This window comes from Panthera uncia, chromosome F1, assembly GCF_023721935.1.
Source record: "Panthera uncia isolate 11264 chromosome F1, Puncia_PCG_1.0, whole genome shotgun sequence".
Taxonomy (NCBI): Eukaryota; Metazoa; Chordata; class Mammalia; order Carnivora; family Felidae; genus Panthera; species Panthera uncia.
The window spans coordinates 7,445,909-7,458,853 of record NC_064813.1 but is presented as its reverse complement, the minus strand read 5'-3'; the positions used below and the strand labels follow the sequence as shown (position 1 = coordinate 7,458,853).

At 40.7% G+C, this 12,945-nt stretch overlaps 1 protein-coding gene across 1 annotated transcript in view; it reads right to left on the bottom strand.

Moving 5' to 3' along the window:
- Positions 1–5,932: 5,932 nt before the first annotated feature.
- The window catches only part of PLD5 (phospholipase D family member 5), a 381,286-nt gene continuing 374,273 nt past the window's right edge, over positions 5,933–12,945 (bottom strand). The window contains exon 10 of the mRNA XM_049633853.1: positions 5,933–10,992. Coding sequence (XP_049489810.1) covers positions 10,736–10,992 — 257 coding nt within the window. The 3' untranslated portion in view covers positions 5,933–10,735. The remainder of the gene's footprint in view (positions 10,993–12,945) is intronic.

Below are 12,945 nucleotides of genomic sequence, written 5' to 3'. Positions count from 1 at the left end.
CTGGCTTGGTGTATCTCTGATGCATTCAAACAAATGTAGTATTTAATCTTTTTCCAGCTTTTCTAGTTGTTTTTTGCAAATGGATTGATCAGTACTACCTATTCTCTCACGGTAGGAAGCAAAGTATTCTTTAAGTTTTAAATATAACATTTCAATTTTTTCTTTCTTTTTTCCCCCTAAACTCTGAGGTCCCAAGAGCAGAAACTATCTTATTCATCTTGGTATGGCTAGCAATCAACACAGAACTTGGAAACAATACAGGATTGTTAGATATTTGTTGAAAAAATGAATAAACACAGATTTTGCTTGGGATTGATGACAATTAGTGCTCATTGTTTTTACCCTTTACCGGAAACTGAAAAAGAGCATCACCCATGAACAGTATTGTATATACCAAGGCCAGGGCAGTGGGAGCTGTCCCTTCTAGATGTAGTCACTTGGCTAAAATTTAGACCAACAAAAAAATTTTTTTTCCCTGAACAGGAGTATTCTGTCATTGACATTGTTAAAAATTTCTAATAGTGATTATCATACTAAAAAGCAGATGATTTTAGGTATTCTCTGTTTTACATTTTCAATAAAAAAGTTTCCCTATTGTATACAATGTAAAGATGTAGGGTGGACTGCTCCCACCACATAACCCCTGGTGTGCCTTGGCTCATGACAGTGGAGGCAAGTGAGATGGTTGTGGGGCACATACAGCTGGGTTTATGGAAAGGAATGTGTCCATGTAAGTGAGTGGGTCAGCTTTGACACACTTCATGTCTCCTCACTGTCCTATTCTTTCCTGGGTCTTTGGGGAAACATTACTCTGGATTGGATTATTTTTAACTACACTGTGGTAGGCAAATGTTAGAGAATTATTTGCTCCAACTGGAGGGATCCCATGTTTGGGTATGCTTTCCATATTGGATTATAAGCTCCTTTGAGGACAAGCACACTCATTATTCTGTTATGAACTCATCTGTTCCATAGCACCAACTCCAGAACTGCAGAGAATTGGTGTTTCAGAAATGTTAGTTACATTGAATGGTTCTCCCATATGTGTTATTTCACACATAAAATGAATACCTTTTGTTGCATTTTTATCTCTTAAAACCTGGATGAATTGGAATAAAGTATAAGTTTCTTAGGCAATATATGACATCCTGATGAAAGGCCCTTTGCTTCCTGGGATATAATTTTAAGAGAAATTGGTAATATATGTTTAGGATACATTATTTGTTTAAAAGAGGAGGGAAACACATATTTAAAAAATAGATGGTTTTATTTCATGAAGAAAATGAGACAAAGGTTAGTAAGCAGGCAACCTACACAGTAAAGGGAGCTGCCACACACACATCAACTGAGGATCCTTGTATCAGAAGACTTTGGAGACACTCACAAAGCTCACTTGAGAACATGCTTCTCTTTAGTTATGCTTTTATTTACCTGTTATCTTAGATGTTGACAATGAAGTTCACCTACACAGATATCTAGAAGCCATGACCACATAAAAGAAAGCAATTTGAACCCCTTACATCCATGATTATTTTTGCCCTTGTGTAAGCATGAAGTCAGTTTGTTGACATTTCTGAGTAAAGTTTTCAGGGTTGATTTTTTTCTTTTAACATCACTAATGCCAAAGGTTAAGGTATTCTGTTTTGTTTCCATTCATCCTTTCTTAGAGAGTCATTCTGATCCTAGAATTCTTGTATTCTTTATATTCTTAAATATTCCTTAATTTTTATTCTCATAAATTTGTCCTCAGTGTAAATGAGAAGCTCATTGATAAGTTGGTATGTTTCTAATTAACTATGTTAGTCATTAATACTATTCACTAAATATTTTGGACTCCACCATTCCAGAAATACGATAGGATTGAACTTCTTAGCATTAGACTGGTTGAGATTATGTGACAAGTTGTGGCCATTATATTGTGAGCAAAAGGGCATGTGTTACTTCCTGGCCAGAATTTAATTGCTTGCTGATGTAAGACCCTCCAGGGATCTCCTTTCCCTCTGATACAGTGACCACCAATATTGGCTTTGTAAACTTGGGTCCCTGAGTGGCCTAGGTACATCCGTGTTGTTGCAAATGGCATGATCTCATCCTTTTTATGGCTGTGTAACATTCCATCATGTGTATACCACATTTTCCTTATTCATTCCTGTTTTGATGGACACTTAGGCTGCTTCCACATCTTAGCTATTGTAAATAATGCTGTGATAAATATAGAAATGCACATATCTTTTTGAGTTAGTGTTTTTGTTTTCCCTGGATAAATATCCAATAGTGGAATTATGGGATCATATGGCATTTCCATTTTTAATTTTTTGAGGAAACTTCATACTGTTTTCCATACTGGCCGCACCAGTTTGTATTCTCAGCAATATGCAAGAGGGTTCCTTTACCTCCACATTCTCACCAACACTTGTTTCTTCTATTTCAGCTATTCTGACAGATGTGAGGTGATAGATGTAATGGGACAGATGGTAGCTATACCTGTGGTGAACACAGCATGACGTATAACCTTGTCAAATCACTAAGTTGTACACCTGAAACTGATGTAACCTTGTGTGTCAACTATACTCAAATAAAAAAAGTGTGCAAATAATAATAATAAAACCTCTGTGGTTTTAAGCCACTAAGATTTTGGGATTATTACCATGTTTATCAGTTTGAGTTCTACCATAAAAATAGAGCGAATAGGGTACACACTTATTAGGTGGGGTGGGGGAGAAAGAGAGAGAGAGAGAGAGAGAGAGAGAGAGAGATTGACTTATTGCAAAGGACTGGCCTATCTTTAGTGGGGCTGACTAGGCAAGGCTGAAATCCCCAGGGCAGGCTGTGGAACAGGCTGCAGGAACTTGGGTGGGAGCTGGTGCTGCAGTGCACAGGTGGAATTTCTTCCCATTAGGACACCTTTAGTTCTGTTCTTGTGGCCTCTCTACCTGACTGAATCAGGCCCAGCCAGATGATATGAAACAATCCTCCTTACTTAAACAAAACCATCGGTAGACTTTAATCATATCTACAAAATATCTCCTCAACAACTCCTAGGTTAGTGTTTACTGAACACATGGGGGCTGTCACCCAGCTAAATTGACGCATGCAACCGAGCATCACACTGTGGCACAACGTGATTAGGCTTCCCTGATTACATGACCATACCAACAACTAGCAAGACTTGACTGTCAGCAGACTTAGACTTAATCTATCTCACGCATCCTTTTCATATAGATGACTACAAGCTGATTGGCTGAGTGACAAACTTCAGAATAAGAACTTTGTTTTCAATCCATAAATTAAATGGTAGTTTTTATGGCATTCTTTTAACTTTTGAACAAGTGTCCACAATGGGCTTACTACACACAACTGTTGACCTTCTTCTGATATTACAAATCCCTACCCAAATTTAGTAGGAAGAGACGCCAGGCTGAATATGCCTTTACCCTGCCCCGCTTCCTCTGATCCCTGTCATGGCGTTGTGAAGGCCCGTCTTCTGCTTAGGGGTAGTGTGACTACCATCTTCCACAAATCTCTGTAAACTTCCACTTGCTCCAAATATTCAGCATATTATTAGCAATTTTTGCATTTATTAAGTCAATCATAATATGTATTTAAGACAATTTCTATATTTAAAACACATCTGCCTCTAGTTAGCTCAGTGTGTGTGTTCTGCACCTCATTTTCCTCATATATTTAAAAAAAGATGTTTTTGGGCTTCAAGAGTCCTAATTTTTCTTCCAGCTCTAACAAACTCTGTGTCTGTGGTATACTCATCTCCTGAATGGATTTTTCATCTGTGTCTTCAATGCTTCCAATTCATCTTTATAAGTCCAGGATATTTGGCAACAATTAATTTGATGTAGAAACTTACAGAGTGGATCTGGGGGATTTACTGTGGAGATCACCAGTGTGGGTCTGCATCTAATCACGACACAGTTACCACAGCCCTTCTGTTATTTCTTCAGGATATTATCTTGGGGATAGCTGTAACTTTAGGAAGTGTGTTAGGCCCCTCAGGATGGCAAGGAACAGACGTGCAGTCAGGTTATCTCAATTAATGTGAGTTTATTTGTGTCGATACACAAGAAAGTATAAAAGATAAGAAAGCAACCCAGTAACTACAAAGTCCAGCCTCACTGTTCAAGGATCAGTCATTACTCCAGTAACCTGAGAGCAGATGCAGTGAGTCAAGAACTCTTGAGTGTTTCACCTGAAGCATTGCTGTTACTGGTCTAAGGTGGCATCACTAGAATGACTTCACTCTTCTCTATTTTGGCTGATTTTACTGCTACCCATTTCCTTTGTATATCTCATATTCAGACTTCCTAAAGGAGAGCTGTGGTTGGTGGGGCCAGGTGCCATCTGCTAGGTACATCTCTCTTCCTAGCCCACTCCCTAGCCTGTAACTGGGTTTCTTTGAGTCACAGTACAGTTGGCTGTGGCCAATGTGGAGTGTTCATGTGACAGAAACGTGGTTCTGCTCATGGGGGAGCTATGGATATGATCTGTCCAGGACTCTAGGAAAGCTATAGATCCACCCAGAAAATATGGATAACACACAGCTTTATTGCTGGGGACAAAAGAGCTTTTTTTTTCTCCATGACACTTTCTTATGAAGGATTTTCAAGTGCTCTACCAATGTCATAACTTCCCTGAAACTATAACATTGCCTTTCTCTTCTTACATTTTTGGGGGGAGAACATTACCTTTAATAATGTATACTTTCTAAAGGACAGATAATCTCCACTTTTAAGGAAAAGTAAGTGAAATTGTAGATTAAACTCTGAATCATATGAATGCTGTTGGATCACATTTTCTGAGTTGTCTTTAAAGATCTTCTTTCCCCATTAATATTGGACAGTCACATAAAATTTCAATATTTTTAATCCTGGAAATTGAGGTCATACTCCCAAGATCTATTGAATACTTGTGTGGGGAAACTCTAAATTAGAAACCAGGTCGGGGTGCCTGGGTGGCTCAGTTGGTTAAGTGTCCAACTTCAGCTCAGGTCATGATCTTGCGGTCCATGAGTTTGAGCCCTGCATTGGGCTCTGTGCTGACAGCTCAGAGCCTAGAGCCTGCTTCAGATTCTGTGTGTGTGTGTGTCTCTCTCTCTGCCCCTCCTCTGCGTGTGCTCTGTCTCTCTCTGTCCCTCAAAAATAAATAAACATTAAAAAAATTAAAAAAAAAGAAACCAGGTCTGTCCATGTTTCTGTCTTACCAAGAGTGCAGAATTTCTCGACCATTCCTAAGATTATTTCACCCATGGAAGACAGGAGAGTCCATAACGGGATTGACAATTTTCAGCATGTCTGAGGCCAGAAGGAGCAGGTTTGATCGCCAGATTTTGTCCAAGGAGAATTTTTTCCTTACTAATTTTTCTATGAAGTAAAAGTAAATCATCAATAATCTTCACCTTTCCTATGATTTAATTGGCTCCATGCACAATTGTCTCTTATTAGAATGTTAGGCAGATTTTTTTTTAAGCATGCCATTTCAGGATTCAGAAACTGCTGATAAAATCAAATCATAATTGACTATTGCAGATTCATCAAGTTGGCTTTATTAAACCTTTGTTAAATTCTCAAATGACAGCTTTAAAAAAGTATGCTTCTTCAGAATTTATCTATCTACAAAAGGGGTACCCACTGTGTACTTTCTTTCAGAGATAAGGCATCTCAAATTCAAGTTACTCTAGCAAATCAGTAACACTGCACTCCGTGTGGGTCTTGTGAAAGGAACTGTAGTAACCACTCCCAATGTGTTGGCATGAGTAGGCCCTCAACTTCTGAGTGGCCACATAGGAAGAGAATTTGTACATTTGGAGGAGTTGGTTTGGATGGCTTTCAAGGAATCCTCCAGACCTGAGATTCAGTCTGGGTCTGGTGAGCAGCAGGTGTATTTGATTATGGGTAGAACCTTGGAAGGAATAGAGTGTGGTGGGGAAGTACGTGAGACTTGTATCCACACATATCTGTCCTGTCACAGGGAGAGAGTGTACAGTCTGGAAGCTGAGGAGAAAAATAAATGCCTCATCTCACAGAAGGAAAAGACCATATAATATTTACTTATGAAAAAAATCGAGCATTTGGTTATATGAAAAGCTTGAGAATTTTAATGATTGCCCCCAAATTCAGCCCTTTATCACACCGATTTATTTAGTGATCTTAAGGTTAATAGTATAGATATGTCCAGGTACAACTTTATCCTATTTACATAAGGAAACATTAAAAATCCAAGATGTCCTTTGTAACAGAATCAGAAGTTTAGTAGTTGAACATAACAGAAGAAAATGTAGAGTAGCCTACTAAGTCTCCCATTTCTTTCCAGCAAATTGCCAAAGGAAGCGGACATGGTTGGTGACCTTTTTTTAGAACTCTGTAAGTACAAGACTGCTTGCTGATGGGTCAAAAATAAGAAAGTTTGGTTTTTACTACTTCAAGAAGCTTCTAAAGAATACCTATCTAGTCACCATAAAAGCAATATCTTGATAATTCAGCCACTGATGAGAATTCTCTCAAACGAGAAAGGCAGACAATGAACTGGGGTTGACTTCAGGGCTATTAAAAATCCTCTGTCAATTTAAATCAATAAGGTAAAAATGATGAATAGCTATTTGGTTATCAGCATAAAAAAGAAAAAGGAAAAAAAAGCTAAATCATAGCAAATGGAAAAATGCTGAATATGGATTCATTTATCCACTCTACCTTAGGCCAAATGGACATTATATGAATCTCTCCTTCAAAAGGCTTATAGTAAAGTGCACCAGTTCATTGAGAATAAGTACAGAAATCCAAAGAATTGAACATTCATCCACAATGTTTGGGGCTGTTCATTAGGGACTGAGTCTGAATCACCAATAACAAAGTCTCTTTCATTGCAGAAGGTAACTGTTCCATCACAAGTGAAGGCAGCTTTTTACATCCCTTAAGTGTTGATGATAATGGGATGAATTCTGGACAGAGAAAGTCACACAAGTGATTATACATATGAAAAAAAGGCAGATTCTGGGGTAGAATTCCTGAGACAGACGGACCCTGGGTCTGATCTTATCGAGAAATTCTTATAGTCTTTTTATTTTGTTTTGTTTTTCCCTGGAATTTAGTTCAATAGAAGTTTCTAAAAACAAACAGAGAACTCAGAATGAATCAGTCACTTGAAAATAGCCACAGGCTGGTGGGAAATGGGCTTCTGTCAGTCCCAGGTTCAGCGAGGCACTTTGAACAAACCAGCAACTGCAGTGACAAAACACAGTTTTCTAAGGGCGAGATCAACCAACAATGTGATCACACCCGTCTCACCAAGAGCCACTTGAGAAGTGAGACAAACAATGAAACAGATACAGCCCGAATAGAAAAAGGTGCCCAGATCTCCACAGACACAGTGTTCACAGCTCTTTTGTTTCTTTTACTGGGTCTGCTTTGACTTTTAGATACTAGTTTCCATTCTATGTTCCACGGGACTTTGAAGTCTGCTAGCATCTCTTTACGAGGCCCTTTAAAGTGGGGACATTTTCAGTGTGCCTCGCTTCTGTCATTTTCAGGTACTTAAAGTGTGGCATTCGCAGAGCATGGATATGATCCAGAAGATTCCACTTCCTCTCCGGTGGTTTGATAAGCTGTGATTCAGTTAGCGGATGCACTGGAGGCCAGTGACAGCACAGAGGAGGCCAACAGTGCTGATGTTTGACAGTGTGTGTCAATGACTTGGGGGGTGGTCAGCACTGGGTGGCTTAGGAGGAGAGCAGGCTACATGAAAGCTGTTGACACTGACACGTGTTTTTGACCGGAAGACCCACGAGAAGTTCTTACTGGACCACGCGGTGAGCGTAAGTGTTCTCACAGAGTGAATCACCGTTTAAAATCAATGCTTGAGAATAAATAAGGCACTAGGTTGATGTAAGTGGCACAGGAATCTAAACTACGGTCTTGAATGGTGTTTGCATTCTTTTTCCCCTTTGGGAAATAACTCCTGGAATATTTATGGAGGAAAAGAAACTGGAGGTTAGGTTCCTCCTAATTTCTGGCAAGGACATCTGTCAGATTGTCTCGAATTAAAGTGTTTTTGTTCTGCTTTGCTTTTTCTCTTGGGAAATAACTAGTGGAGAGTTTGTTGGGGAGGGGGTGGGATAGAAGTTGTCTGTTTTGCACAGACACAGAGTCGGAAAGAGAGGAAGGCCACTTTTAGGAGGGTAGATAAAGCATCCAAATGCAAAAGGAAGTTCTGCCAAATTAAATGTTCTGTTAGGAGACATGGGCCCATTTATGACACTCTCGGTTCAGGGGCTGTTTTCCTGGCTGCCTGGAGGCCAGTGCTGCCTCCTGAAGTCAGCGACCTGGCTGAGGGGGTAGACCGCTGGGCCAGGGAGGGCTCTGCTGCTGCTGGTGCTGGTGGCACAAAGTCCCGGGACACAGTTCCTGGTGCCACTGTATTGATGGGCTCAGAGGGAAATGGCAATGGTGGCCATTTTATAAAGGATGCCATTCTCTCCTATCACATGTGGAAGTGAGGGACAATGATAGGGGCCCCATTACGCCAAGCCAACGCTTGTCCCACAGCTGTGACACACATTCCGGGTGATACTTGAGAACTAACAAGGAGGCAACCACACCTCTCCCCTTCGATACCCTTTTCAAACCTAGCCCCGGTTGCTTTTCTTTGCCCAGAATGGAACTTGGTATGTTTGTCTCCATGCCTACTCTTTGCTTGTTTTTTTTCTTCCTTTTTAAAATAATTTCCAAAGCCACCTTTATTTTACTGAGATGATTGGCAGGCTAGCCACCTACTCAAATAAGGACTGGGTATACGGTCAATATTTAGAATCTTATGGCCTGGCCATTATTGGTGAAGAATTTTGTTCAGAATCGTGCGCTCTCTCCCAGCTCTCTTCACTGACTGGCCAAATATCCAGTAAAGCCTATCTTGGGAGCAACAAGAAAGGAACTACGTGACCACTAGCTGACAAACAATGGCCCTTCCACAATCAGTCAAACCCACTGGATGAGATTCATAGGTTCTTCCATGACTCTACCTGGTGAAGTAGAAAGCAAGTCTCTAGATACACAAAATAATAGAGATTGTTTTTCCCTGCTCTGAAAACACATGTATATGCCGGTCCTAAAGAACGATCCCCAGCACAATGTCTGGCTTCGTGTGGATGTTATTTATGCCGAAGTGACCCGACAAAAGGCGCCATCAAAATGATGATGACAATCCTAATCTCCAGCGGGGTTTTTGAGTTACTGTGTTCACCCACATTTGCGGCTGGAGGCTATGGATTTGCTTTCCCTTGTAGGTTCTCTGGGAGAACCTGGTATGGATTATATCAGGATACCACAAAGATTATTTCAAGAAAAAGATTATACATCACAATGCTTAGCATTTATATAGGTTCTTTTGATTTCAAAACAAGTTATAAATATTTCCTACCGTGACAACATCCACGCGAGGTAGGTGAGTATTACTGTCCCTACGTTACCAATAGAAACACGAGGCCAAGGAGTGCAGGACTCTGTCCCAGGCCCTAGAGAGTCAGGAGCAAGCTTAAGACTGGCTTCCTGATGGCCACCTGCTCTGAGCTCCAAAGAGGCCATGCCTGTCTCTAGTGTGGCAACAGTCTCCATGAATATAGGGTTATATATTGTATAGATATAAAACAGCAACACACAACAACATTCTAGAACAATAATCCAATATTTTTGTTTCTTAGTAAAATATGTTAAGCACAGTATTTAAATTGCATTTCTCTGAAAAGCATTTGGTATATTAAATAGCTCTATAAAGCTTTGCTGGCATACCCTTAACAGCATAATGAATGATTCTGAAGAAATTAAAATCCACAGATGCATAGAGATCTTTCCTTTATAATACCAGAAGCTAAACAAAAATGTGAAAAACTACTTTTATTCTCATAATGCAGACTTAATAGCTTGCTGGATATTAGCAGGCAGCTACATAATTTTTCTGAGCTTGAGAGAAAAGATACATATTGCTGGCTGTGGTTTTAAACTACCAATTTCAGGGGGAAATGTGGTTGAAAGGTGGAAATTAAAGATTGCCATCTCCATTTGGTATCCCCTCTGAGGAATCCCTACATTTCCAAAAGATGCCGTCAGACTCGGAACTCACATCGAGGCGAAGACAGGGGCGCCACTAATAAGAACATTTTCTGCAAGGAGAAAATGATACGAAATAAAGGGAGTGGTATCAGAAGAAGATGAACAAGGAGGCGAAAGGGTGCTTTTCAAGAGCGCTGAGGCTGGCATGAGATGTCAGCTGTTCATGCTCAGACGACTGTACAGGTCTTGGAGACAGTTTACAGAGCAAACACTTGGCTCGATCGGTCTCTCGGCTGGGGTGAAAGCCTCACTCACCTCGCTAAGAAGGGTGTGAAAGCGTTTACCTCATGCTAAGCTTCGTAAGAATGGAACAGGTAGGGCAGCAGAAAAAGTTCTAAAACTAGGAAGGAAGAGGCATCAAAGTCTTAAAATCTGTATGCAAACGTAAAAACTAACTTCCAAGCTGAAAGGACATTCTCTGTCAGGAGTCACAGGTACAAAAAAATCCTACATTTAGTGTACACGCCGCTAAGATATTGTTAGATAAGATATTACATGGCGTTCGGAGAATATTTCTTTGTGAGTGTGCTTTTTTCCCTAAAAAAAGACATATTAAATTGGTTTTCTCTCCTCAAGTCCTTTATATAGAAATAGGAAACACGAGCTGTCCTGGCAGTCCCTTCACATTATACGCTGGCGGGGTCCTTGGTGCTGGCACCATACATCGCACTTTTGTTTGAGGCGGGTTTGAGTCTGAACAGGCTGGAACAGTTAGGCTGTTTGGTCGGCTGCAAGGTCCTGGCGTAGAGCGAGTACCAGTCCCGCTCAAACACATCCTTAAGCTGCTTAATGATGCTCCTGTTGTTCCTCACATCTGCCTGGTTGATAACGAGGCCCGTGCCAGCGTTCTGGGTAAAATCGTTCCCTACCCAGTCAAAATTGCCTGTGAACAAACAAAGGAGACAGTGGCGTGGCATTAAGATCGCTGGAGAACATTCCGCATTTAATGAAACACACAACAGACTCTATTAAAAAAAAATAATGACAAGGAGACTGAATTGTGTTGACAGCTCAGAAAAAAAAAAAAAACTCCAAGAGGCCTTACATATGGCATATTAATATTTGCATATTATTTTGGCATTTTCTTCAGCTTTGCTCAACTTGAAACTCAAAACAAGGAATCTGCTGTTTTTTTTTTTTTGTAAATGTTATTTCTTATTGACATTCACAAGACACACTAAATACAGCAATATTGAAAATATATAGGAATACACTTAAAAAGCCTGTGAACAATTACTACCTTCTCAAAGAGACGACATCTAATCCACATGTACAAATGAGGGATTCTAATTACAGTGCCCAGAAGCTTGCATATTGAAGAAAAAGCTGAAGGCAGAGAAGGAGAACCCGTTCCTATCTGGATACACAAAGCCCTCCTTGCCTGGGCTGTAAATCATTTCCTGGGTCCAGGATCTGGCTCCTTGGCCCAGGCATGGAGGCAGTTGTGATGACAGTAGGCTCCCCAGCAGGACTGTCTGGTGATACTTGGTGGATTAGTCTGCTAGGTCTACTGTAACAAAGTTCCACAGATTTGGTGGCTTACATGACAGCAATTTGTTGCCTAATAGTTCTGGAGGCTAAAAGTCCAAAACCAATGTGTTGACAGGGCTGGTTCCTTCTGAAGGGCCCGGATGGAGAATCTGTTCCAGGCTGCTCCTCTGGGCTTCTACATGGCCAGTTTCTCCCCTGTGTGCCTTCACATTCTCTTCCCTCTGTGCATGTCTGTCTCTGTGTCCAAATGTCCCTTGTCTATGAGGGCACCAGTCAAATCAGATCAGGGCCCATCCCGATGACCCCATTCTAACTTGATTATTACCTCTGTAGAGATCCTGTCTCCAAATAAGGTCATATTCTGAGGTACTGGGGCTTCCAACATATGGATTTGGGGAGGACACGGTTCAGCCCATAGCAGGTAGTAAGGCTGGAATCTGTCCAAGAAGGGACTGATTGTATCTACGTCACTCACATGTAGTTCATCTTCTAGGCGAGAGTAGATAAAAGACAAGACTACCCCAGAGTGCCATATGAATCTCCTGTCTTGCCATCCATCGGGGAGAGGGTTCTAGCAGGAGAACAGTACCAATAAATGCACATTTACTGAGTGTCCAATGTCTACCAGGTACATGGGGCCATGTTATTTCTTCTGACCATTTCTTAGGGACCATGATATAAACCAGAAAATGACAGTCCCTGACTTCAAGGGGTCCAGGAAGGAAACACAATGATTGTAATATAAAGAGATGTAGGTATACAATGCCACAAGGGTAAGAGAAAAAGAATTTCTAACTCTGGCTGGATGAGTCAGGAAAACATTTTATTGAGGGTAAGGTTAAATTCTTTACTACACAAATGGCAATTGACGGATGTACAGAAACTCATTGCTTTGGAAATTAGAAAGCCACACCCCCAAAGGGATATGGACAAAAATGTGATCAGGATCTTGGAGCATGAGGTGGAAGAGTTAGGGATAAAGTCACGATATAGGGGCCTTAGAGAGGGAGAAGAGCTCTCCTTTATTAAGTGCCTAATATGAGCAAAGTGCTAGGCTTGGCATTTGTATCCATTATCTCACAGAGTTGGTAGGATTTATGCCTACTCCACAGATGAGAAGCCTGAGGCTCAAAGAGGTGAACAGATTTTCCTGTCACATGGCTAATCAATGATGGACCCAGATCTCCACAATCTATAATACAATAAATGAAGCAGTGTCCTCACTAACGAAGATTTAGCTGCATCAAGACTGACAAAATGATTTCAGAAATTACCACCAGCCTGAGTCTGGTCTAAGCTCCCAAATCTGTGCTCCTCTTTGGTCCAGAGCTGTTTTCATAAGGAA